The 26,146-nt window shown below is 27.2% G+C and overlaps 1 protein-coding gene across 3 annotated transcripts in view; it reads left to right on the top strand.

The window, feature by feature from the left end:
• LOC135929086 (inaD-like protein) overlaps nucleotides 1-26,146 on the top strand; it is a 100,497-nt gene that overhangs the window by 9,277 nt on the left and 65,074 nt on the right. For all 3 annotated transcript variants that reach the window (XM_065465582.1, XM_065465581.1, XM_065465583.1), the window contains exons 2-5: nucleotides 6,385-6,506; nucleotides 7,058-7,210; nucleotides 9,042-9,164; nucleotides 9,949-10,121. In XM_065465582.1, coding sequence (XP_065321654.1) covers nucleotides 6,385-6,506; nucleotides 7,058-7,210; nucleotides 9,042-9,164; nucleotides 9,949-10,121 — 571 coding nt within the window. The remainder of the gene's footprint in view (nucleotides 1-6,384; nucleotides 6,507-7,057; nucleotides 7,211-9,041; nucleotides 9,165-9,948; nucleotides 10,122-26,146) is intronic.

The following is a 26,146-nucleotide window of genomic DNA, read 5'->3' as shown; positions in this document are numbered from 1 at the left end:
TCATTTCAAATTCAATTTTTTTAAAATTCTTTGTAAATTGTAATATATTTATGTTTATAAATGATAATGTCAAACTTCAAACGTTTAGTATTTACAATCCATTTTTTTTATTTTATTATTATATAAGAAAGTTTCGTGTGAAATTTGTTATCATTTATCGTAGTGAAAAAATAGGAATCTAACGGGGTTATGTTACCTCGTATGCAAATTTAATTCGCTAAGACCTAGAAGTATTCCCTTATCAAGGGTTGTTTGGTCTTTTGACCGCGGTACGGACCTGACTAGTAACTTTCACTAGTTAATAATTTCTACTGGGGTAACCTGAATCCATGTCAATTTTTATTTTTGGCCATTGCGTAAATTTAATCGGAGCACTGACGTATAAAAAAAATGGCCCTTCAAATACTCAATTCGGCCTATAGTACATTTAGTTAAATTAAAAGTTTAAAACGATCTCCTTATAAATCTTATCACTTTAGCTAATTTGGGCAAAAATTTCCCTGGCCCTTGATTAACGATGATAAAGGGACTACGATTATTCAGGCATTTGCTTTGCTAAAGCACGCCCCAAAAAATTTGGACTCTATTGGTCAAATATTTGCACACGAAACTAGAGTTAATCATAGCTCGAAAAATTGAGGGGAAAAAAGCCTTTTACAATCACACCTGATTTATCTGTATTCTTATTGGACTTTATTTTACTTAAATGTAGCACTTGTAAAGTTCGAGGTTCAAAAAATGGCATACGTTAAACTATTTTAGGAGATGGCCGTGGAGACTTTGCGCAAGTTACCAAAAAATAGAGAGAAAAAAAGAAAAATTTTATGTTATTTTTTTTTAATCAATATATTTATTTATATCGAAATTTTCATTTGAATCAATCGATCTAAATGTGAATCGCTGATAATAAGTAAAATAAATTGGATGTGAATGAATGAAAGCGGAGATTTAGTCATCAACATAATTTTTTTTAAGTTAAATAATGCCATTAATTACTGGGACGCCGCATAACCAAAATAGTAAGCTATTACAATCAGCTGGTTTATCAGAAGTTTTATTGGTCCTTATTTATTTTTTAAAAATAATTATGTTATAGTTATACCAAACTTTACAAAGTTAGTTCTAAACTCAATTGAAAAGATTTTCCTGGTTTTTGAGCATCATCCCAATCCCAAATTAAAAAATTTCGTATAGTTTCAATTTTAATTATTTTTAAGTGATATTATATTACATTTTAATGAGATAATATAACTTTATAATCCATGTGTATGTATTATATATAATACATAGATCGATACGAACTTTATTATTATTTTTTCTATTATTCACTAATAAAACATATTACCAAATGCCGTAAATAGTTACCAAAAAGAATATATCTATCATTGTCCTCTCATATGGTGTTCTAAATCTCTTATCAATCTCTTATCTCAAAAATACTATCAATTAAAAAGAATGAAAACATCGTTCTTTTTAAAATCAATACAATTTTTTTGAAAAAGTATGTATATATATTTGTTTTTTTTTACCAGATTCCGATATTTAATTATATTTTTTTATAATTGGAAAAATTTTTTTATAGATAATAACTTACATCTGAAAGAATAAAGAGATTTATAATACAATACTAATATAGTTTTGTATTATCAAAATCTAATTTAGGCATAAATCTCTAAAACATTGATTTTCGTTAAAATTCACATTTTTTCCACCACCTCCACACATCCAGCAAATTTTTGTTCAATCCAGATATATTGAATGTTCTAGGAACAAAAGGTGTATGTTAGAGATACGAGGGAATCCAGGATATGTTCCGAAGCTTCCAGAATTTTTTGAGTTCTCAATATAATTTCAGCTTCTCGGAACACGTTTATAATAATTGAAAATTTGAATGTGACGGAAACTGATTAATTTCATTCAGGTACCCTACTCTGTAAAGGTCGCCAGAATCCTCAAGACCCCTCCCCCAGCCAATAATGATAATACTCACCCCACTCCCATACGACTAAAATATAAAATGGATACCGGCTTTTATATGACAAAACAGATGAGAATATACATATAGAAATTGCACTGTAATTCTACCAACCGAGAAGGCTTTAACTTTGTTGGCGGCTTCTCTAACATTTTTCCCCCACTTTTTCATGTCCGAGTATTGATAATTATCTTTAATTGGAGTCATTCTATATGCCCTATGAAATAATCTTTGATAGAGGCCTGTTGGCCAGGCCAATTCAATAACGAATACGGATAATGAATTATTCGTATTCGATTCTTTGAATGAATCAAATAATTGACTATTCTTACGAATAATGAAATATACTATTCTTATTTGATTGGAATAATTACGAATTATAGTTGATTATTTAATTCGTTTGAATTATTCGCTTTTGAATGAGCCTAATGCTGACTATGAGGTTTTCCTCCTGAAATGTCAATCATGCAAGTATATCGTACCCACCCCTTCTCCTGTTATTACAAGGCCATGAAGGTCCAGAATCAGACTTACTGTGCAATTGTATATATATAAACTTCAGTAATAGAGCTAACTTAATATTTTATCCAGAAAAATGTTACGTAAGCTTGAGGACTTTTCTCAGAGATTGCACAAAGGTTTGGACATCTATTAGCGAAATCTCGAGTCCTAAGCAATATTTTTCTTGCTAAAATAATATTGAGTTAACCGTTTTTTAAAATAGGCTCAACATTAAATTTCAGTAAAGACTTATCATTTTAAAATATCAACGATAAACACGAACTTAACCTATTTTATTTTATATACAAAAATAAATCAATTTTACTTATATTATATTGATAGTAAAATAAAAAAAATATCGACTAAGTTTTTTGATCTAAATTTAACAACTGTACCCTTTCCCTCTTAAGATTATCTTTAAAATAAAAGATAATGAAAATATTATTCTAATATAACCCAATTTTCGATTTCTAATTAACATCATATTTTATAATTGTGGAAGATTATTATTTGATCAATAAAAACATTAATATTTACAAAAATTAAATATTTTGTGAAGCCTCTTAAAAATAGTTCTCAATTTTTGTTTATGAAGCCATTTTGATATGATATGCTTAGAGTTTTTGAACACTTTTGATAATTTAGTTTTAGTGCGAATGCTAGAATTTTTTTTATAAATTCACGGACACCCATTTTAAGTTCGTGATATTTTTGGCTACGGGTGGAATTATATTTATTATTTTTGTTCAAAAAAAAGAATACTCCCATAAAAGAGTAATTTCCAAAACGAATTTAGCTAAATATTTAAATGTTAATTTTGTGGGAATTTTTTTTATATATATTTGAGAATCAAATGTCTGAATATGAAAATTAATGAAAATAGTCTGGATAAAATATAACCACTTTCTCATCGCTAATAATATAAGTATCAATTTTAAAAAGGATTTTGCCAATTTTTTTTTTAAAAAAAACAACAAAACAATTATAATTATAAAGTTAGAAATTTTTTTTAAAACACTCCAAAATTTGAAATTCTCTTTTGGCTCATCGTCCTTTTAAAAAAATAAAAAAATTTTACAAACTCGAGCCTGATCTTAAAATATTTATAACAGGAGATATTAGTTATCTAAAAAAATATAAGAAAAATCATATAATTAAATCTAGTGTTTAAACGGCTCGATTTGAGCCAATTTTTAAATACGACTTGACTCTGTATTTTATCCCAAAAATATATTATGCAAGTCTGAAGATATTGCTCATAGGTGGGACCAAGGTTTGGATATCTATTCGCGAAATCTCGAGACTTAGGAAATATTTTTATGGCTAAAATTTTGAGGTTAGCCGTTTTTAAAATCGTCTCAAATTGAGCCATTTAGCAACACTATAACAGCTAATATTTTCCTTTTGAAACAATTTTTGAAAATATTCAAGCCTGGTCCTACATAAGCATGTTTAAATTTTTTTTTTTGAATATAAAAATTTGGCCGGGTTATTAAATTTTGATTTCTGATCAAAGAATATCACGTGACAGAAAATCAACTATAGAACTTTATACCCAATTTATCTGTAATAATATATTATAAATCATCCTTAAATCTAAAAATTGATTGTATAATTTTCATTAACATCTTTTAGTTTATAAACAAAAAAATTAATGAAAAATATTTTTTTTGTCCAATTTTAATCTAAGTTACTAGTGAAGTAAAAAAAAATAGTCGGCATTCTATTTAAAACTACTCTCAAAGGTTTTGTATTATAAAATCACTCATTTACTACCGAAAACCCTATATTCTGTTTAAAAAAAACAAGTTGTTTAAAATATTTTACTTTCCATCATGGAGTAGTGATAATTAGAATTATAAATTTTGAACCACTCGCAAAGGTTTTCGTAATAATGTTCTAACTAACCCAACACTAAAAATAAATTTTATTTACTCTTCTTCTTCGTGGAGTAAAAAAAATTGACACCAATTTCAAACTACTCCAAAACACATTTTTCGATCTACCGCTGCGGTAGCGGCTCAGATTTAAAAGAAGCGTATAGGAATTATTGATAAAGTTACCGTGGGCCGAATTGACTGAGCGGCACTGTGGGACTCTAGCTGCTGCCATTAAATTTTTGTTTCTAATTAAATTCGCATTCTTTAAAAGCATACTTTACATTTTAATTGCGCTATTAACGCCATCTTGTGTTAAATATTATGGCCAAATTACAATATAGAAATCATTTTTTCTATTGTCAACTTTGGTTATAAGCTAAATTATGTTAGTCGAATTTCTTATAAATCCTTTTTATCCAAAGTGTGAGTTGGTAACAGTGACTATATGATTTGAAAGAGAATCATATAAAAATAGAAAAATCATATTTAGAGAATTATAAATATTTTGATATATAGTTTTATTAAAAATTTTGTGGATATATATAATAAAATAGATAATCATAATTATGATTATACATTGAAATTTAACTCGAATAAAAAGAGTTTTAATGTAGGAAATTTTTATTGTCATTTTGATGAAATAAAAAATTTTAAATTAACCAATAATCTGAATAAAAAGGATTATTGTAATCAAACAAGTGAGAAATATCCAGGAGATATTTTTAATAAAAACATAAATGAGATTCAGAGATCCTTAAATTCTGAGATGAATTTAGGTATGAATATTAATTGTATTGAAAAAGAGATTAAAATAAATACCATTCAACCGACTAAATTGCCTAAAAATTTAATAACTGAGGGAGCAAAGGAACAGAGTTCATGTCCTCATATAAATTTAAAATTTGGTGGACAAATGGTTGAAATGTTATTTGATACCTGGGCAAGTATTTCAATAATGTCTAGTGAAAATTTTTATAAATATTGGCCGAATGGTTTTGTTAAAGTATCTGGATTAAAAATATGGTATCTGTGCCTAGATACAATTTTATGAAATGCATCTAGTATATTTTACGTTTATGCCCGGGTAATTTTCCTTTAAAATAGGAGGAACATTTTTTTTTATAAATTTACATTTATATATATCTAAAAACGAAAAGAAATAAAGCTCTCATTGCTGTTATATATTGATATTTCAAAAAATTATTAATCAAATTCAAAATCAGTGTCTGAGGCCCGGATAATTATCTATGCATGAATAGTCTAACCCAACCCGTTAAGTTAATTACCTGGCCTATGGACCGGGCCTTCGGGTAGGCATCTTTATACAGATCTCTGAATTTATGTCCATTCACAATATTTTTTTATAACTCATTTTGAATTTTTTGATGAATATCTTGTTCAAGAATTAATTTAAAATTATAATACCGTTCTCTTTATACTCTCTTTTTATAAATAAATTTGAAAATGGCGAAAATTTATTATCTATGGTTGATTAATTATTTATCTTACCACATTGGCCATTGCACAATTTATGCATAAAGATTAACGATGAAGCTATATTAATTTATCAATGTAAAATTCATAGGCAAGGCCAATTAAAACAGATTTGCTTTAACTTCACGTTATAATTTATTTGCTAGTTAATCATTCATGGTATATTTTATATGTCCTATTTATGTTATATCTTTTTTTTTATTTATATTTTTTAATAAATAAAAAAAAAATCATATTCTTTAGGTAATAAAGTGAGCTAACTATAAATATAATATTAAAAATTTTATAAATAATAAGTTGATTTTTCATGTCATTGTTTATTCATATAATTATCTGCATAATTCTCAACTTTAATCTTTTTTTGTCTTTGAACTGAATTAAGCGTCACGCGTTTTATTTTAATTATTACATTATTTTTAAATAGTGTGAAAAAAAAATTAGGCATGTTTATATTTAAACCACACCAAGGGATAAGTTATATATTTTAATAATAGTTTCGTAAACTTTTTTACATTTAACTATATTTTATTCTAGATTCGTTGAATGTTCTTCACTCACTCTACTCATTAAAATACAAAAATTTTACCGCCAAAGAAATCGATGATTCGATATCTTTATTGGAGGATCCTCTATTTCAAAAGATATTGACGATCAACGTAAAATTTCTCTCTAAATTTATTGCACCTTCAATCAAATATTTAAATTCTGCTATTTTTTAATTTAATTTTTTGGTGTTGCTAAAGAAATATTTCCCAAGCTATTTGAAAAATATTTGAATGGGTTATTTATTAATTTTTAGACCTACCCTAAGCATTGGTTTCATTTCTAAAAACTCCAGCACAATCGATTTATACAATTTCCCCAAAGTATTTCATTAAGAAAGTAGAAAGAAAGAAAGAAAAAACAAAAAAAGTAAAGAAAGAACGAAAGGAAGTAAGTAAAAAGAGTGTTCTCGGAGAAGTTCATTTTCATGTATGGACGGAAACATTTTAGTTTTCTTAAAATGAATACATGTCATGAGACTCGGTAAAACTTCCAAAAGTGATCACCTCCTTTCCCTCGACCTCTCCCCGTTATTTTTTAAAATTAAAATGTCCCTTTGAGTGGTCACCTCAATTTTCACTACGTCTTATTTTAATTTATGTGAACCGGAAATACCTGAAAATAATGGTCCCCATAAAATAAAATATTTTTTATTTTCGAAAAGGATTCCTTACAAAACCTGAAATATTACGTCGAAAATTATGACCTACCTTTATTCACGTCCGATGATTTTGCGGTATCGCTGACGGAGGGCTTAATTTTATCTCCCAAAATCGCGGAATATGTTGAAACCCATTTTGCTGGCACTAACAAAAGGGTAAGTTTTTAATAATACTAAATTGTATAATATTTATTATGGTATTATTTTTTCAATCAACTTACTCAAAAGAAAATTTGTTTTGAACTCCATTTAAGTTAATGGTGGTTCTCGTTATATGGAATATATCATTATAATATAGATGAGAGAAAGAAAGAAAAAGCTTTTTAGAGGCCAATCCGATTTTGCCGATTATCACGGATCGAGTTTTTATACAGACTTATTATATACATGGATGGGACTCACACCTTTTTTGTGAAAATCACGAAAATATATAAACTGCCTACCATATTATGAATGAACAAGCAGGGTTCCAAACCGAAACGAATATCGGTTCGGTTCAGGTTCGGATAAAAATAACGGTTCAGGTTCGGTTCGCAAAAAATAAAAATATCGGTTAGGTTCGAACCTCTAAAAACCGGTTTGAACACATTTGTATTCAAACCTACATTAAGATTATGTATCAGGAAAAAAATTTTTTTATTTCATAATTAAAATAAAAACCATCATTTTTATTAATTGCACATTATAAAATAATATTTAATTTATAAATATAACAAATAAATATACCAATAATTAATTTAAATATGAACAATTACTTAAATTTTTTTTATTAAGCTGCACAATTAATATATTTTCAAAATTCGTCTCACTCAAATTACATCTATAAGGAGATAATATAAATTTAATTGTTGAAAAACATCCTTCCACACTAACTTGGGTAGCTGGCATTGCCAGTATGATATCAGATTTGATGTGTCATTTATAATACTATATGTAAATAATTTAAATATTAGATTTAATTTTTTTCATTATAATTTATAAGCTTAAAAATATTGCAAAATGGCAATACACTAAAGTTTATAAAAATTATGACTGACGTAATAATTTTTAAAACAATTTGAATATAATTAAAATATTTGCAATATACTACTAGTAATAACTTACACATTATTTTATAAGCATAAAATTATGAGACTCAAACCAGTTCAGAGGCATTTTAACGGTTCGGTTCAGGTTCGGCTAGAAATTTTTTAGAGGTTTAGGTTCGATAAAAAATACAGGTTTTTAGCGGTTTAACGGTTCGGTTCAGGTTCGGTTTGGATCCCTGAGAACAAGAATGAATCTGTTTTGTTAATTATAATGTCTCCAAATTGAATCAACATCTAGATTATGTCGGTCATAACTTTTGTCATTTTTTGTTTCCACATTATAAGGAAGTTGACTTTTAACCTTTTACCTTTTAAAAGGTGAAGTCTATATTTTTATTCCTATAATCCCCTGGCACCATATCTTCTTCATATCTTTTATATATCATTTTCAAAAAATTGTTTATGATCAGGAATTATTGTAAGTTGACATATTACATCTGTGAAGGGCTTTGTTAAGGATTGATTAAAAATTACTCAATTATATATATAAAAAAAATCTAGTATCAAAATAAAGAATATACTTTTAAAAATTTCTTGACCCTTTATTCCCAGTATATAATTTAATATCCTCAACGAAAATTGGGCAAATCGATTTTTATAAAACATAAGATAATGATTAGTATTTCCAATCTATATAAGTAAAAAAAATTAGAGTGGTGCCTATACGACTTCATAAGCGATAAAATAAAACTATAATGAAAGGTATATTTTTATACTATAGATGGCTAATTTGCCTAATATTCGTGATAATGTTTATATATACCTAGCTCTACGATGTTCCTATCCAACAGAATAATTTTATACAATATATATAACATTTTATCATGTAAATTAAATAATTTGAATACCATAAATATAATTTGAAACTTTCCTTATTTTCTTATAAATTATTCCAACAGGTTACTGCGGGATCAAAATCAACCCAAATTTCCCCGGTCCACGAAGGGAAGCCCGAATACGATTCCCCGATTTCAAGTCCTAGATACAAATCGCCCTCAATATCTACGGAAAAATTTGCCGAAGTTCTTTTTTCTTTCGATTTGCTTTCGAATGATTTTTTATATAACTTTATATGGGACAAAATAAAATAACGCGTTTGCGTCACTCCGATTTATTTTATTTCAAATGCATTTACCTTAAATGGGGTGTGACAAGAGCGTGTTCTGATCAGGGCACCTAATTTTTTCTATATTATTCGCGTACCTAAATGTAACGCCTCTGATTTTAATATAAAATAAATATCTTGTCTCTTATAAACAGGCGGTTTTTATTTTATTTTTTTTATTTCTCTATAAAAAATAAAATAATAAACGAAACTTGGACACCATTAAATTAATCCGAATTAGCTTTTAAATCATATTCGAGAGTTGTCAATCAAAATGTTGCCTTATTATTTACCGTTTTTTGTTTGTTTGTGATAAGGATTCTAAATATGTATTCTTTAAAAAATCTAAAAAACTTTAAAATTTCTTGTTATCTTCTAAAATTAAAAGTATGGATGCATCCTAGTATTTATCAACATCGTATTGCTTGGATATTGAATGCACTGATCTCCAATAGTCTAATTATTTTTGGTCCAAATTTTGATTATTACAATGTTTGTTTTAGTTGCGAAAATGATACTGTGACTCCCAATTTATTTATTTCAAAACTAAAGAATAACCATCTTACTGTACAATTTAAAATTCATAATAAAAATATTTTGATCAATTTGGGCATTTTGGCTTGGTGTCTTTTGATCCGACTACCAGTTTAAGTTCACCCCTCAATGTATAAATCCTATTTTTTTTAAAAATATATATTTAGATCTTAAAGACACCACCCTTAAGCGGCGATGCTTTAATTGAAAACTCAAACGTGAAATTGTTTAGGCCAGAAAACGCCAGTTTAGGGATAAGCATCCTAGGGTTGCAGAACGAGTCCAACGATAGCGTGGGCGTTTTTGTCAAAGATATAGATGCTGATGGAATAGCCGGAAGGTAACCATAATTTTTTTAAAATTTATTTTAAAAAAAATTATAAGGCTTATAATATACTTCGACCATTTTTTTTAAATGTGAATTTTTGGTTTTGAGTTATTCAAAAAATAACTGAGTTTTTTGATCGATAAATCTGAAATTCATGGAGCCTAAAATAACAAGCTAACAAATTTTTCTCCAAGGACTCGTTCATTTTTATTCAACGATTATCATCATTTTTGCCTCAGGGAGAGAAAATGATATATCCTAAAACCTCAATTGATAAAATTTACTGATAAAATGAGGAGCTATACTCATATACCATATGTTAAAGGAGAACGAACAAATATTACTAGTGGATAGATTATTTTTCTTTGCTTCCTTGCCTTTACTCGGCAAAAATCAATCTCGATAATTATTTTTTTTTACCGAAATGCTTATAAATTTAAAAAATAATCATTTACGAGCTACAATTTAGAAATTAAAAAGTTAGCTTGTAGTGAGTTATTTGCGACATCTATGCCTATCCTTGATATGGATTACTTTGCTATGATATATTCTGCTGTCATTCTGTAAAACATTTTTTTTAAATATTATAGATTTTTTATTATTTGATTTTATAAAAATCAGTGATAACGATCTAATTAAAGCGCTTACAATGAACTAGGCCTACAAAAAAACGAATCGAATAATTATTCGTATTCGTACGAATAATAAAATCATTATTTGTTTCGATTCGTCGAATATTCGATTCGATTTGAAAATTTTTCTAAAGCTTATAAAATATTTTGCAAAAAATTTTTTACAGATGTTTAAAGATGACACTTTTAAGGATTCTCTAAACTAATTGTCATTACAATATAAAAATTTATAGAAAATAAACGAAATAAAACCCAATGATTTCATATAACGTTAACCAAACAAATTGACCAAAATATCCGATTTTTAGAATTAGAATTGCTTATAAAAATAAAATTAGTGAAGGTGATTATGACAAAATAAAATTTTTAAAATTATAATCAATTTAAAATATCTACATTTTAAATATTTGCATATAAAATATAACAAAATTTTAGAAAGTATTTCTTTATAGATTTTATTTATTAAAAATACTTTAGTAGCATAAATTTCCTTTATTTAATCATGTATTTATTTTTATTATTAATATCATTTTTTTAGTTAGAGGTGAAGGTGATTATGACAAAATAAAATTTTTAAAATTATAATCTATTTTAAATATCTACATTTTAAATATTTGCATATAAAATATAACAAAATTTTAGAAAGTATTTCATTATAGATTTTATTTAATATATAAAAATACTTTAGTAGCATAAATTTCCTTTATTTAATTATTAATATAATTTTTAGAGGTGATTATGACAATGTAATAGAGGATGAAGATATTATAATGCACTATCTAAATTAGATTGTCTTTAAAATTTGCCAAAAATAAGATTACTAAATGGGAAAAGGATTTTCCTAATCAAATAATAAGAACTAGTCAAAAAAAATTAGTTATTTATCTGTCAGGAACTCGAGAATATGGGAAAGAAACACACTCTATAAAAATGTTTTGACTTGTTCAATATATCAAAAATGATTAAAGAGAAACAATCAAAATAAAATAATTATATTTTACTTTGAAGCTTACCTTTTCTTCCATTAAACTTTTTGAGCAAATATAACTTGTTATGATTGATATTTGATAATAGGAAATAAAATAAAACGAAATGATATCCACTAGGAAAATTTAATTACTTCTTTTTATTTTACTTGCAATAAAATATTCGCGAATAATTACGAATATTTATATATAAATAATTTCGAATAATACGAATAATTTTCCTCATTATTCATAATTGTGTTATTCGTATTCGTAAAATACGAATCGAATCGAATATCAAATAACAAATAATTCGTTTTAGGCCTACAATGAACTGTTATTACTGTAATACTCAGGATATATTTTACATATCTTCAAGGTTGTGCTCAGGCAGTATAAATTTCTCTCATCAATAATCGAATTTTTTTTATTTATTAAATAAACTAACAGTGAAATCTAACTGGGTTTTATAGGGTTCGACGAATAATTTATGATTAGTTTATTATTTTTTAAAATTGCAAGTCGCTGAAAAAATAATTATAGGCTCTAATTATACATTATTAAAGAGAATTAATTGTACAATAATCACGCTATTTTCTAACTAAGATGATATGCTTACTCCAGAGCCATTGTTAAAGTTAAATTAACTAACCCTAATTTTTGGATTTTATTTCAAAATGAAATAAAAGCAAAGAAAAAAATTAAAATAATTATTCACTTATAAAATTTTATGAAAATATTGTCATATAATTATTCTCACGGAAAAAGCATATTCTAATGATTGTGGCGATGAAAAACCTAATAATCCTATGGATATTTATAGAATTGTAGTATTCCTGCCCTATAAGACCAAATAATCAATAGTTTTGATGTGGGATTCTCTAAAAAATGTAAAACCTCATTAGTGATATTCAATAATTTCATCCAAATAAATTTGGACATTTAATAGCTAGTATCTAGGAATTGCTAGATATAATACCTGAATTAATAAAAAGTCCTCAGTTGGGAATTAGGACAAGGATTAGTTTCGTTTGCTATGATATAATGAAAATAAAAATTTTGTAAATAAAATATCGAATTGGGAGATCATTTTAAAATTGCCTAATTTGTGTGTATGACCAGTTGCATAGTTTGTAGTATGCACAATCTATTTTTTGCTTACGAATTTATATTAATATTGTCAGTTACGCATGTAAACTATGAGCTGAGGTTTACCAACAAAACGAGTATAAAATACATTGCGCTTTAGTCATGGATATGACAAATCAGAAGTTTTTCTACACAAGTGGCATTTTATATTAAACATTAAATCATTTACTTTCATTGCAATCTTTATAACAATATACTTGTAATATTTTATCTTATTTAATTTTACACTACAGTATGTCTCATATTATATTTGCCTAGAACTTCTACACTCCCCGAAACCAATAATGATATCATATTAACCCCAGATCAAAATTAGCAAAACCATATGATATGTCATCCCCCCCCCCCCTTTTAATTTTAATGCCAATTTTGCCTCACCCCTCTCCAATGGTAGAAGTGCATGATATATGCAATTTGTCCTGGTGAAAGCAGAATATGGGGATGAAGCCACTGCTAAAGAAATTCGCTTACGCGGTCACAGCATCGACAGTCTCCCCTTGTTTGTACATGCTTATACCTACTATCAGCTTAAAACCTTTGTGCATTATAAGGATTAACTCTTCATATAAATATAGCAGCACCACCACTTCCTTCGTTTCTCTTTAGGTCACTACCAATTTAAATATTCCACCTGTGTTTGTGATCTTAAAAATGAATTGTTATTGTTTAATTCCAATAAAAATTATTAACTTGCTTTTCTTTTAGGTAGGGGAGATCAGGACTAAACCTCTCGTGGGGAAAATGGCAGTCGATCATAAACTTTTCACTTTTTATGGCAGTCTCCGGTCGGAACGGACCAGGCATTTGGACGAAGCTTCTGGATTTTATTTAAACCTTGAATAATGTAAATTTATTAATTTTGGGCCCGTCCACCAGTGTAAATTATTTTTTGTGCTTAACCGAAAACTTTAAAAAAAATTTTGACTGGTCTTGCTACGTCATTAATATTACCGATATGGCCCTCCTGGTTTTAATTTCTTATGAAAATATGTATAAATTAATCAAAATTTATATCCTAGGTTCTGAAATGTCCAGACTTCAAACCAAGTTCTGCCACTTATATAAGTTGTTCTATAGTTCTGGCAGGGACAAAATATAAAAAAATGTCACCCCTCCCACCCATAATTCAAAAAATATTTATTATTTTCATTGATGATATAGTCAAATGAACTACACTATTCTATATCTCACCATAATGCCATATCCATTCGAATAATTAAATTATATCCCCAAAATTTCTCGCAATCATAACACCGCCATTTATAATATGTAAAGAGTTTTATACAAAATCTTTCTCACTTCTATAAAGTTTTACCCTATGACAAAAGAAAAAAGGGATAAGTCATAGAAAATATCACCACACAAAACACTTTAAACACAAAAAAAAATAAAAAGGTGATAAGTGTATATAATGTATAATTTGCAAAGCTGATGTTGAATGGATTAAATGCACAATGGACACTGAATGATCCTCCCAGTTAAAATGTGCAAATAATAATAGTATAATAATATTTCTTGTATTATATGTTTATAATACGTTTTTTATCATGTTAAATATATATTTTAAAAAAATGAGATAAAACAACCTATTTATCATATTTTGTGTTTTTCACTTCGATAATGGGGTAAAAATGGATAACTTCTATTATGTATTTAACAAAAGTGAAAGCTATCTGCCATAAAATATAAGGAGTAGATTATAAAATACTTAATAATACACCTAAATCTAAAAAGCTATCATTTCAAAATCAAATATACATTCTAAAAAATTATTTATAAAATTAAATTACCTTTTATCTCGGATGTTTTATGGATAGTTATTCGGCGAATACAAATTATCATTAGATTTCATATTCTTTTAAAATGAATCAATCGAAGATTCGATTTTACAAGGTTTACTCCCTATGTCACCATGTCGTCCCTTCCCTTCTATTGATGAACTCGGTAAATCCCAAATTTCATTCCCAGAGAACAAACGGTTATTCCTAAATAGCGGGAGATTTTTTTTATCCTCTTAGCAAATTCGCAGTTTTTTTAAAAATATTATTTTGAACAAAATCTATCACTGTCTCTCTCCCTACCCATCAAACCGCAAGATTAGGGTATAAACCCTTCATAACCCGAGTTAGCTGCTCCGTATTCGGGTTCTAAACTAAACCCTATATTTAAAAAACATTAAAATAAATCTTATCACTCTAATGTCTTCTATAAACTATTCAGTTATCTTGGATCTTTTGTAGAAAAAGAATGAATTTTGTTTTATAAAAAAAATTGATCCTTTGTTTCGGGTTAAGGGTAATCCTCGAATGGGTTAGCTACTCCATATTCACGATCTAAACTTAACCCTTATATTTAAAAATGCAACGAAACCAAAATTTGGCGCCTAAAATAGTCTAATTTTGTCCTCCGTTTGCATGGGTCTGCACAATGGCATCTTTGTTATTCCTAAATTGTATCATTCTTATCGGTTCCTCAAAAACCTAAGAAATACACCATGATTTTTAATATAGTTAGCCCCCACCTCGATTTTGCGCGAATTTCCGATGAATAACGATGACTTTTTTCCCTTTTTCTAGTGCTTGAAGAAACCACCTAGAAATCTGGATTGCTCGTTAATCCGAACCGAGCCAAGCAATTGACTTTTTAAAAATTGCTTGTAGCCTTGTCAATCGCCCAGAAAAATATCTGACACAAATTTTCCTTTTGCCTCCCAAGAGTTTCCTGCTCTCCGGGCGGCGTTATAGCTACCACTAAATCTAATATCATAAAAGCTTGATTGTGATTTACACATTTCTAGCATATCCCGATTTCCTTCAACAATCAATATTTTTTTAATGTTATTTTAATTAATTTTTAATGTTTTTTTTAGGTATAGGACGGGGTTATTCATTTACAATTATAACTACATTTATTACTTTCTACTAAATTTAGACCAAAAAAAAATCAAGTTGTAATATAATCAATTTTGGTTTTTTTTTATTTAGTCGTAAAAAAAAATTTTTTTCCCGATATTACATAATTTTTTGTTTAAAAACATATAAAGTATACTAATTTTTTTAGTACTCAAATGAAATGATACCCATTAAATTTTGACGAAATCACCTTAATAAATTTTTTATCAAATATGGGAGACCAGGGACTAGTCGGTTCAACGAATTTTATTTAAAAACCAGACATGTTTAGAAATTCAAATATAATTATGTAATAGCATTGTATCATATGTGTATTTGAGCCTAAAAATATTTTATACCCTTCAACTATTTGAATTTTTATATGATACACCGTTTTTACACTATAATAATTAGGTGGCATTAAAATATGAAGAATTTAAAAAATAATAAATTTGACATTATATGAAATTTAAAATCCTCTTTTCGCATTTCAGAAAGTTTCATAATCATATATCTAAATATATTTTTAAAAGATATTGTTTATTTTAATGCTAGTTGGATCAGACAAATTATGCTTACAAATATGATATATTATAATGTATTTATATAATAATATAAAATAAGTGTTCATTGGCCACTATTATATATTCAAATCAATTCTATATGATAATGCAATAAAATTAGGAAAAATAAAAAAATATTTATTAAAAATTTTACATATTTTTTAAAATTCAGATAATGTCATATTTCGGTATATTTTTATATGAAATATTTTTATGTAAATGGTATATTTATATCAGAGACCTGCAGAGGTACAATTTGCAAGGCCGGGCCAGGCTTTTATTTTAAAATATATTTTCAGACCCGGCATGGGTTTTTTCAAAATATATTATATTTATTTTTGATTTTTATAGCTAATAATGGCGATTTCAAATATTTGTTTTAAAATATAGGCCCGGATTTTTTTTAAAAAAAATTTCAGGCCCTGCCCGGGTATAAATTAAAATATTATCAATAAATCAATATTAATTATTCAAGAATTCACTTTTACTAGAATCAATCTTGAGAAAAAAATATAAAATAATTTTAAAATTCACCAATGTATAAGGCAAGGTAAATGTTTGGGCTATCTTATGGTATTTTGTAAATTCCAATAGAGCAATTATTTTCGGACCTGTCATGATTTTGACAAGCATTGCGCCAATTAGCCCGTCTCCCCTCGCAAAAGTAATTTTTAAAATCAAGAATGTTGCGGCTCGATTTTGACCTATTTTTAAAAGCGTAACTCGAGATTTTAGCCAAAATTAAATTATTCAAGTTTGGATCGCCAACAGATGAAAGAAAGGTTTGGGCATCTATTAGCGAAATTTCGAAGCTTGGGTAATAATGTTTTGGCTAAAATAGGTTTCGCAATTTTAAATCTGCTTAAATCGAACCGTTTAATAATTCTAAATTAAACTTAATCCCAAAACTCAAACCTTAATATCGATATAACATATTTATATATCGGTTTTACGTTTTCCGCCCAATATTTTGATAGGGTCATTAAACGCCATTTGGTTAAACATTCCGCGCATTATTTCTAGAAACCATGACTTCCTGTAAAAGATTAAATCTTAAAATCATATAAAAAGATTTTTGAAAGGAAAGTTAATTATTACACTTATAGTTATGTTTATTAAATCTTAGTTTTCAGCGAATTTTCAAAACTCAACATGATTATATAGCTCACGTTTCATAATTTAAAAAGATCTAATTTTGGCACAATCAGAGTTGTACAAATTCATTACCAATATTAAAAGTAGATCTGTGCCGATCTGATATTCACTAAAATTAATCAGTTAAATATCGGATCGTTTTTGAATGAAAATCGGATCTGTAAAATATTTAATGATAATTTGTACATCGGCCCAGTCCTAATAAAAAGAAGCCTCATGAATCGGAGACATCTTTCCCTTATTTGGAAAAAAAACTGGCTCTTAAGAGGGTCTTGATTGGATCTAGCGAAGCCAGCCACAGCTTGAGATTTGAAACATATTTTTGTTAACACAAAATTGTTTAAAAAGGAGCTAGTATATCCTCATTTTATATCCAATAAAACTAAATATAACAGCCTTTAATATAAATTTTCTCTCCTATATCTATCTCATTCATATGATAATCATTTTTAATGCCGCTTATTTCCATAAGTTATAATTTTATACTTTTTAATCTTCTCAAAATATATTTTTTTGCTATTAAATAATGACTCGTGTTACATAAAAATATGTATATTTGCTTCCACTGACACCTGCAGACCCGAGGTTAGTTACTATTAAAGGCGGTGTTGAACGAATCAGTATTTTATATTAAGTTTTTGTTTAGATCGACACTGCCACATAGGGTAATCGTTGTTTTCGGAAATCGTCTGCGGCCTAGTTGGTGAGTACCTACTATATCACGAATCGCATAGTTCTAGGTTCGAAACTAGTAAGGATCGAGTTTTTCCCCTGAAGCTAACTATGTGGATGTATGCTAAGGGCAGAACGGAAGCGACCTCGTGATTCTATATCTTAATATATACCTATACTGTAAATCTTATTTTGATCGTTGTTTAAAAAATTTCAATACATTGACTAGGCGGGAACTAACATTAACCCGGGGCCGACTCGATTTTTTTTATAACCCCCTCAGGGCCAAATCTATTCACGATTAACCTGATAATGAATCATTTAACTTTCAATCGAATCAATTTCTCTTCGAAACCTTTCAAAAATTTATTTTTATTCATAGCTAGATAATTTTAATAATCTTGGCCTGGCCCAAAAAATAATAGAAAGTGCGGGCTGATATGAAAAGACGGGGGAGGGAATAGTTAACCAGACCTAACCTCCAGTTTTAACCTTTTTTATTTTTTTCTGAAGTATCAACAGCACTTCATTCTATATCGCCATCTTATTATAACTATCTTTATCCTTCAAAAGGTTAATTTATTCTAAAATTTCTGACCTTTTAAAGCATGGTTGGCTCTTGATATAACCAAAAAAAAGATTTTTCAAACTCTCTCCATACTAGTATTTTAGTTAGATCGACCCTCTTTTCATAGAATAAATGTTTTTACACCCGTTTACGCCCATCTATTTGTTATCTTATGTGAGTTAAAACTGCACATGCGCGTGAACCGAGTTTAAAGGCTTAATGATAACTCAGCAAAGTAAAAAAGAAAATTTTATACGAGGCGAAATATCACCTTCCTTCTATTTTGGTTTAAATTTTTACTATCCGACCCTTTTCATTTCGGCCACGGTCAAAGTTCGTTGAAGATAATATGGAGCCAGGACAGCTGATCTCCTTTAGAGGCGCTAATCCGATTAGGTATTTAATAACGAAAATACGCGTAAAAGATTTTCCCTATTTAACTGAAAAGTTTTTTTATCGATCGCTCAAAATCGTCTTATTGGTTATCTATCAAAATATCAATCAAGTTTATTAAAGAATAAAGACGTTCTCAATTTTTATTACGTGTTATTTAAATTGCAATTTTATTTTTGATCTTTCTTAATATGGTCTGAATCAATAGTTTATATGAAAAAATTTTTTATTAAACATTTTGTCACTTTTTCTTTTGCAATCAGTATTTCATTTTTAATATCCTGCGCTTTAACAACCGTTAAAAAAATGTTAAGCAGACACTAGAGAGTAGAGTGTGTGGGAGTATACTAATAGGGGACTCCAATCCCCTGACAACTTTAGAAAAATCTTCCCCCCTTCTCTCACGAAAAATTTTGATTTTTGATTTAGCTATAGTCCTTTTTTTATTGCATCCTCTTTTTTTGCTAATGTAATGAGCACCTCCCAAGTGGGGGAAAAATGGCAGAGTTAGCCAATGATATTAGACATTATGTATAGCCTTGCAAGTCAGCAGAAATAATTTTTTTTTATAATCGAACCGAGCTTAAATGTTTTGGGAGCTGGTCTTTAAAAACAAAAAAAAAGATTATTTGAATTAGCAGGAAATGGTATTTTCTATAGGTATAAAAAGATAATTTTTTACGAGCAAAATAATACCTTTCGTATTTTTTTTAGCGAATATATAAATTCGTCCTAACTGATCAAAATGGCTTCCCTCATTATTCCGCTCGATCCGATATTTAGTATCGACAGCCGCTTTAAATGTAATATTTAGTAGGTTTTTTTCCTCCCTATTTAGATTTTTTTTGTACACTTTTTACTAGTGTTGTTAAATGGCTCATTTTGAGGCGATTTTTAAAAACTCCTAGCTTAATATTTTATTAGGAAAATTATTATGCGAGCCTTAAGATTGTGCTTATAGGCGGCACAAAGGTCTGAACATCTATTAACGAAATCTCGAGGTTTGGACAATATTTTTCTGGCTAAAATATTGAGTTAGCCTTTTTTAAAAATCAACTCATATCGGGCCGTTTAGCAACACAACTTTTTACTATCAAATAAACCCCGGGTACTTTGCCCTTATTTTTATTTTTAACACCTTAATGTTTATATTAAGGATTAAAATAAAATGTTTCGCAACAAAAAAAAAGACAATTTTATGTTTTTGTTTTGGTTCGGTTTGGTTTCATACTTTAATAATATTTTTTTTATTATTATTAAAATATTAAAGGGAAAAAATAATAAGTTATAAAAAATCGATATTTATCCTTTAAAAGGCAGCACTTTATTATATATATTTTTTTAAAAAATCTATTAATTTTTCTCGGCGATTTTTTTTTGTTTTACAAGATTTTTGTACCCCTTATTTATTTTTTTCCCCTTTTAAAATTTCGGATTTTTTTTTTGGTTTATAAGATTTAAAACAGGTAAGACTCCAAATTTCTCTTTATTCAACTAATATTTAATGATCAATATTTTTCGGATTTCATATATTTTTTTTATAAAAAAGATTTTGAGTGTAGTGTTAACTGGTTATATTTTTTAAAATGGCGCTAATCCAATATTTTTGCCTACGCAAACCCCCGAGAATTAGCTCATAGATGGTAGGAAGGTTTTGAACAACTATTAACGAATTCTAATTTTAAGATCGGCTAAATCGAGCCTTGTAACAAGAATAATTGCAAGTCGCAAAGTCGAAACCTATCTAGGATTGACTCCTCAAGATATTAAAGAAATTTGAGACGTACCTTAAAGGAAGAATAAAATGGAAAATTATGTTTTCAAACTTTATTTTTCATTTTAATTTCAACTTTGTTATTATGACAAAAAGTGCGCTTAATTTTGTATTTTTCAATTAAAAATTTTATAAAAAGTTTATTCCTTAATATGAATCTACCGATTTTTTTTACTACATGATTAAATCGGGAGTTTTTTTTAAATATAGGATATAGGTCGATCCTTTTTCAATTTACCCATCCTATACAATATGGCGGATAACCTTTTTTTCATTCTTGATACAATGTTGATTGATAAGGTGATTTCTATTCCCTGTGGACATTTTTTTCCGCTTAACCTCGTATAAAATAATCGTTGATTAAATTGGGATAACAGTATTCAGACTGAGGATTCATCATTCATTTAAATGTGTATATCAATAAATCAGCTGTTGGCAAGTTATTGGTTTCCTATATAAACAAGACATAAGATTTTAGGCAAAATTTGTTTATCAAATCAATGGGAATTTTGATCTTCTTTTAAAATTTTACCCCAAATTGCCGAATTTCGTGGTAACTATTTCAGTTTCCTCGGATATCAATGAGAATCTTCCAAAAAAAATATTGTTTTTCCTCCCGTTTTTTATGTTTTTTATAAAAATATGTTTTATTAATTTATAGTTTTTTATATATGTTAGCATCTATTTTTACATCTTTAAATCATTTTTTGAGCGCCTTTTTTTAAATTTAGAATTCGGATTTTATCGGAATAATATTCTATCATGTTTGGAATACCTATCTTATGAATTATAGACAATATTCCTTTTAGTAATTTTATAATTTACATGAAAAATCTAATGGAAAAACTAATACAAATTAAATTAAGTTCAAAAGTTCATAAAAAAAAATTGCCTGAAATTCATAGGGTAGGTATTCCAAGCATGACAGCATACATTTCCGATAAAATCAAGCCTTTTTAATTTAAAAAAACGTGCTCAAAAAATGATTTAAAGTTGAATAAATAACACATTTACTCTCATATATATTTATGTTTTTAAAATATCGGGTATCAGTGAGAACCTTCATTTCCTCCATTTTTTTTAAAAAAAAATTATTTGTTTTTCTCCCCGTTTTTTTAAAAAATAGTTTATATCTCTTCCCTATTTTATTATGTCGTGTATAGCTATAATTTCTTGATAAATTTAACGATGCCTAATTAATACAAAATTTGAATTTTTTTTCCTGAAAACCGTTTCCGTTTTCTTCTTTTTGTTAAAAAAAATTTTCAATCCTTAATCACACAAAAAAAATGGTAATATTTTTCGGACACGGGGGGTCAGGTTTATATTTTCCGCCTTACGGCACTTTTAAATACCATAATTAATTCCTTTTTCCTTTCTATATATATTTTTTTAGCGACAAATCTTTATCGCTATTATCGTATTTCATTCCCTCTCATATTTATGTTCCGTAAGTTGATATGGGATTTATTTATTTTTTTAATCTTATTTTTATTAACGGCACCCATGTGTGTACTGATTTTATTTATATTCGATTGTGGGAAATTTTTTTTTATGAGATTTTTTTTCCCCCTTTTAAAGGCATTTTGAAAATAAGGAGGAATTAGTCTTGGCAAAGATTTAAATCCAATTATCATTACTCATATTTTTTTTATCAATAAGCCACATTATCCTCATTTGTTCATTGAATTACTATTAGAGTGGGAGCGTAATGTTCAAATTTAATTTATTATCTATATAAAGATACACCGATATTTTATATTTGTTCGACCGATACCTTTTCAATTTTTAATCAATACACTTACGTTATTAAAAAAATGGTAATTAACCTTCTCAAATTTCTTTTTTTTTATCCTACAAAATTAATTATATATAGATATCTTGTTTATAAAAAAAAATAGGATGTACCTTTTTCCTTTTAACTTTAATTTTTTTTTTATAGATTTCATAAATTATTTATAAAAAAAAAATTTTTCAGTAAAAATATGCTATACATTATTTATTTTTTTATAAATTGTATCGGCCGATACTAGTTAGTATATGCATATGTATCGATATTGATTATAAAAGTTTTATCGGTTATAGTGTGCACAATTAGCTTTTCAAAACGCAAAGAATTCATTTTAAATGCATTTGTTTAAAATGGAAGCATTTTTTTTATGCGTTTTGAAAAGCTGCGTTGAAACGTTCAATTTATGCGCACTATTATACATCTCTTTTCTATACCATTCCATTTCATTGAAAAATAATTATAACAACTAAGTCTATCTTTAAATATTTGGAAAAATTTTTAAATCTAACCCCCCCCCCCCCCCCCGTCTTAATTTAAAAATTTTTTTTTTTATCTTTTTAAAAGATTAAAATTATTTTTTTAAGATTAATGGAGTAAACAAAAATATAAAAGCGTTAGCGTTTTTCGAGGAAACTGAAATTTGAATTCCACTTAGTGCTATAAGAACTTTCAAATTTTTTTTGTGTTTTTGAAAAAAACCTTCAAAATTTTAATTTAAACGAAAAGGATTTCTTTATTAAAATCATTTTCTCTTAATATTGTGATTCAAAAAAATGTTTTTTGATGGATCGGAAATTGTAACTTCTGCTAGGAGAAAAGCTGGCCCCATGAAAACTTTCGAAAATTCCCTTGAAAATATTTTGTAGACTTTTTTTGCAAATTTTATGGTAGAGTTACTTATTTTGTGCTGATTTTAGGTATAGAATAACTCCTTTTTTGCGCTCATTTTGGATAGGATTACCCGTTTTGCAAATGTTGGAATTTTTTTTTCAAAAATAAGGAGCCATTTGAAGTAGAAAAAGCTGTCACTGATCTAGAACTATCTTCTCCCAAATAAGGTAAGTAATTATGATCATTATAGGTAACCTGTTATTATTATTTAATCAAAATTTGGAATTTTCTTAAAATTATTATTGATTTTGGGTAAAGGGGGTTAAAAAACAAAATTTATCAATAAAAAAAAATTAACAATATCGTATTGTTTAGATAAAAAAAAATAATTTTAAAAAAAATTTTCACTCCCCTAAATTATAATATTATTATAACATCTTCAATATTTTATTTTTTAATAAAATAAAAATAGTAAAATACTAACGGGAAAAAAAAATCTAATAAATATAAATATAAACGAAAACAAAAATCTAAAAAATGATTTTTGAATATTTTGTATTATTTTAAATTTTAAAAACTATTTTATCGCCAATTTTCCGACATAATTATTTAATTTATATCTCGCGAATTATCTTCTTTCGGGTGACCTAACTAAATATTATCCTGGCAAATCTCTACATGTTGTAAAAGACTCGCGGAGCGTGACTCGTTTTTACCATAGCAAAAATAATATTCGTAAATTTAATCATTCATAAACCCGTGAATCATTCAAAAATCGGAATCAATTTAATTTCAAAAATAACAAGTAAAATGGAATATTTATTTTGTCATCGATTTGTAATTGTAATCAATTCATTTTATTTTTAATTTAGTGGCTGATAATTATTTTATATTTTTATAAAAAAAGGGACTTATTAATAGTTCACTGGTTAATTATTGATTCACTTTATCATGAAACGATTTATATAATCTAATTCTTAGTTAATTTCAATTTGATTTTTTTGAGAAAAAGAAAAATGTTTTACAGAAATTTTATTTTAAAGCCGAGACCCGCCAAAGTTAAAATTTCCGGCCCGGTCCGGGTTTGAGAGAGATATTATGACTTAGCCCGGATTTCTATTTTCGATAATTTCTTGATTCGGAACGTAATTCTTAAAATTTCTAATAATTTTGGATGTATCTTGTGGATAGTTTCAAAAATTTTTAAATTAAAATATAAAGCAGTGAATGAATCATTAAAACACTCCATTTGTTATGATCTTCTAACTGATTAATTGATACAATTCAAATTTTATTTTTTTTAAAAAAAATCTGCCCAGTTTAGGTTCAACTCAGCGCAAATTTTTTTTAGGCCCAGCCCGAATATTGGGCCTGCAATAACGAAACCGACAATATCAAATTTTCTGACATTAGAAGGGGAAATAATTTTCATGTTCTCCAAAGCGGTATATCCTGTTTTAATATGGTGCAGGGAAGAGGCATCCTCTAACTTTTTTAAATAATAATCCCATGTATATTTTAATTAATATAATCTCTCAAAATTCTGGCCCGACCCGAATTATATCAAGTTATCCATCCCAAAATTTTTTTGGCACTGGCCTTGGCCATGCAGTACCTCTAATATAGATAACCCTTTGGTGTTGATGACTGATAATATTGTTTTTAAACCAAATCAATAAATATAGAAGATTTTAAACTATTACAATTTTTCGATTCAAACTTATAGGGTTATTAAAAATCGACCCGATTTTAGCTAAAATAATATCATGTAAGCCTCTATATTTGGCTAATAGAGGTCCCAATAAAGATAGATAGCAAAAACTGTATTTTGATCTCAAGATATCTCCTCCTTCTCCCTAAAGGGAACCTCATATTCTGGGCCTTCGAATCCAAAAACATTAGAATTCATTGCGCTTTCTTTCTCTCTTAATAATTAATTTTATATGATTTTTTTTTGGTAATAACTAAATTTGAATTTCCAGCTACTATATGCCGTGGTAGTTTAGGATATATATTCTTTAATCAATAGCTGTATTATCCAGTGTAAAACAAAAACATCTGCGCCTTTACAAAAAAAAAGCAATATTAATTATAAATTTTTCTTTTTACCAATTACTTTTAAAGTGGTTAAAAAAACAATTTAAATTTTATTTAAAAATCTTATAATATGGTAATCCCATTATTAGTTGGATGAATTTATCGGAGTGCTCTCCTAAGAGAAATTTTAAAATTTTCGAAATAAAAATATGAATTATTAAACTATGTTAAATTATATTTGAATACCTTAAAAAATGGATTTTGTAATGTAAATCATTTACATGATAAGAAATTGTTTTATTTTAAACAGAAAGTATGTGGTTTAAAATGTTCTTCAATATATATAAAAAAAAAATCTTTAAAGATTTTAGATGATTTAGGCGATTTTTTTTTAAATAATGAATATTTTATTTATAATGCTCACAGGCAGGATTTTTAATCAAATTTTATATAAAATTTTATTTTGAAAAATCTTTAAGTAAAATCTAGTGTATTTGAGTAAATTTTTAAAAAGGGCCAACTCAATATTTTAATCAGAAATATATTAAGCAAGCCTAAAGATTTCGGCTCATAGATAGCACAAAGGTCTATACAATCTATTAACGAAATCTCTAA

This window comes from Gordionus sp. m RMFG-2023, chromosome 4 (assembly GCF_954871325.1).
Source record: "Gordionus sp. m RMFG-2023 chromosome 4, tfGorSpeb1-WG-v2, whole genome shotgun sequence".
NCBI lineage: Eukaryota > Metazoa > Nematomorpha > Gordioida > Chordodea > Parachordodidae > Gordionus > Gordionus sp. m RMFG-2023.
This window is presented reverse-complemented; position numbering and strand designations above follow the sequence as displayed.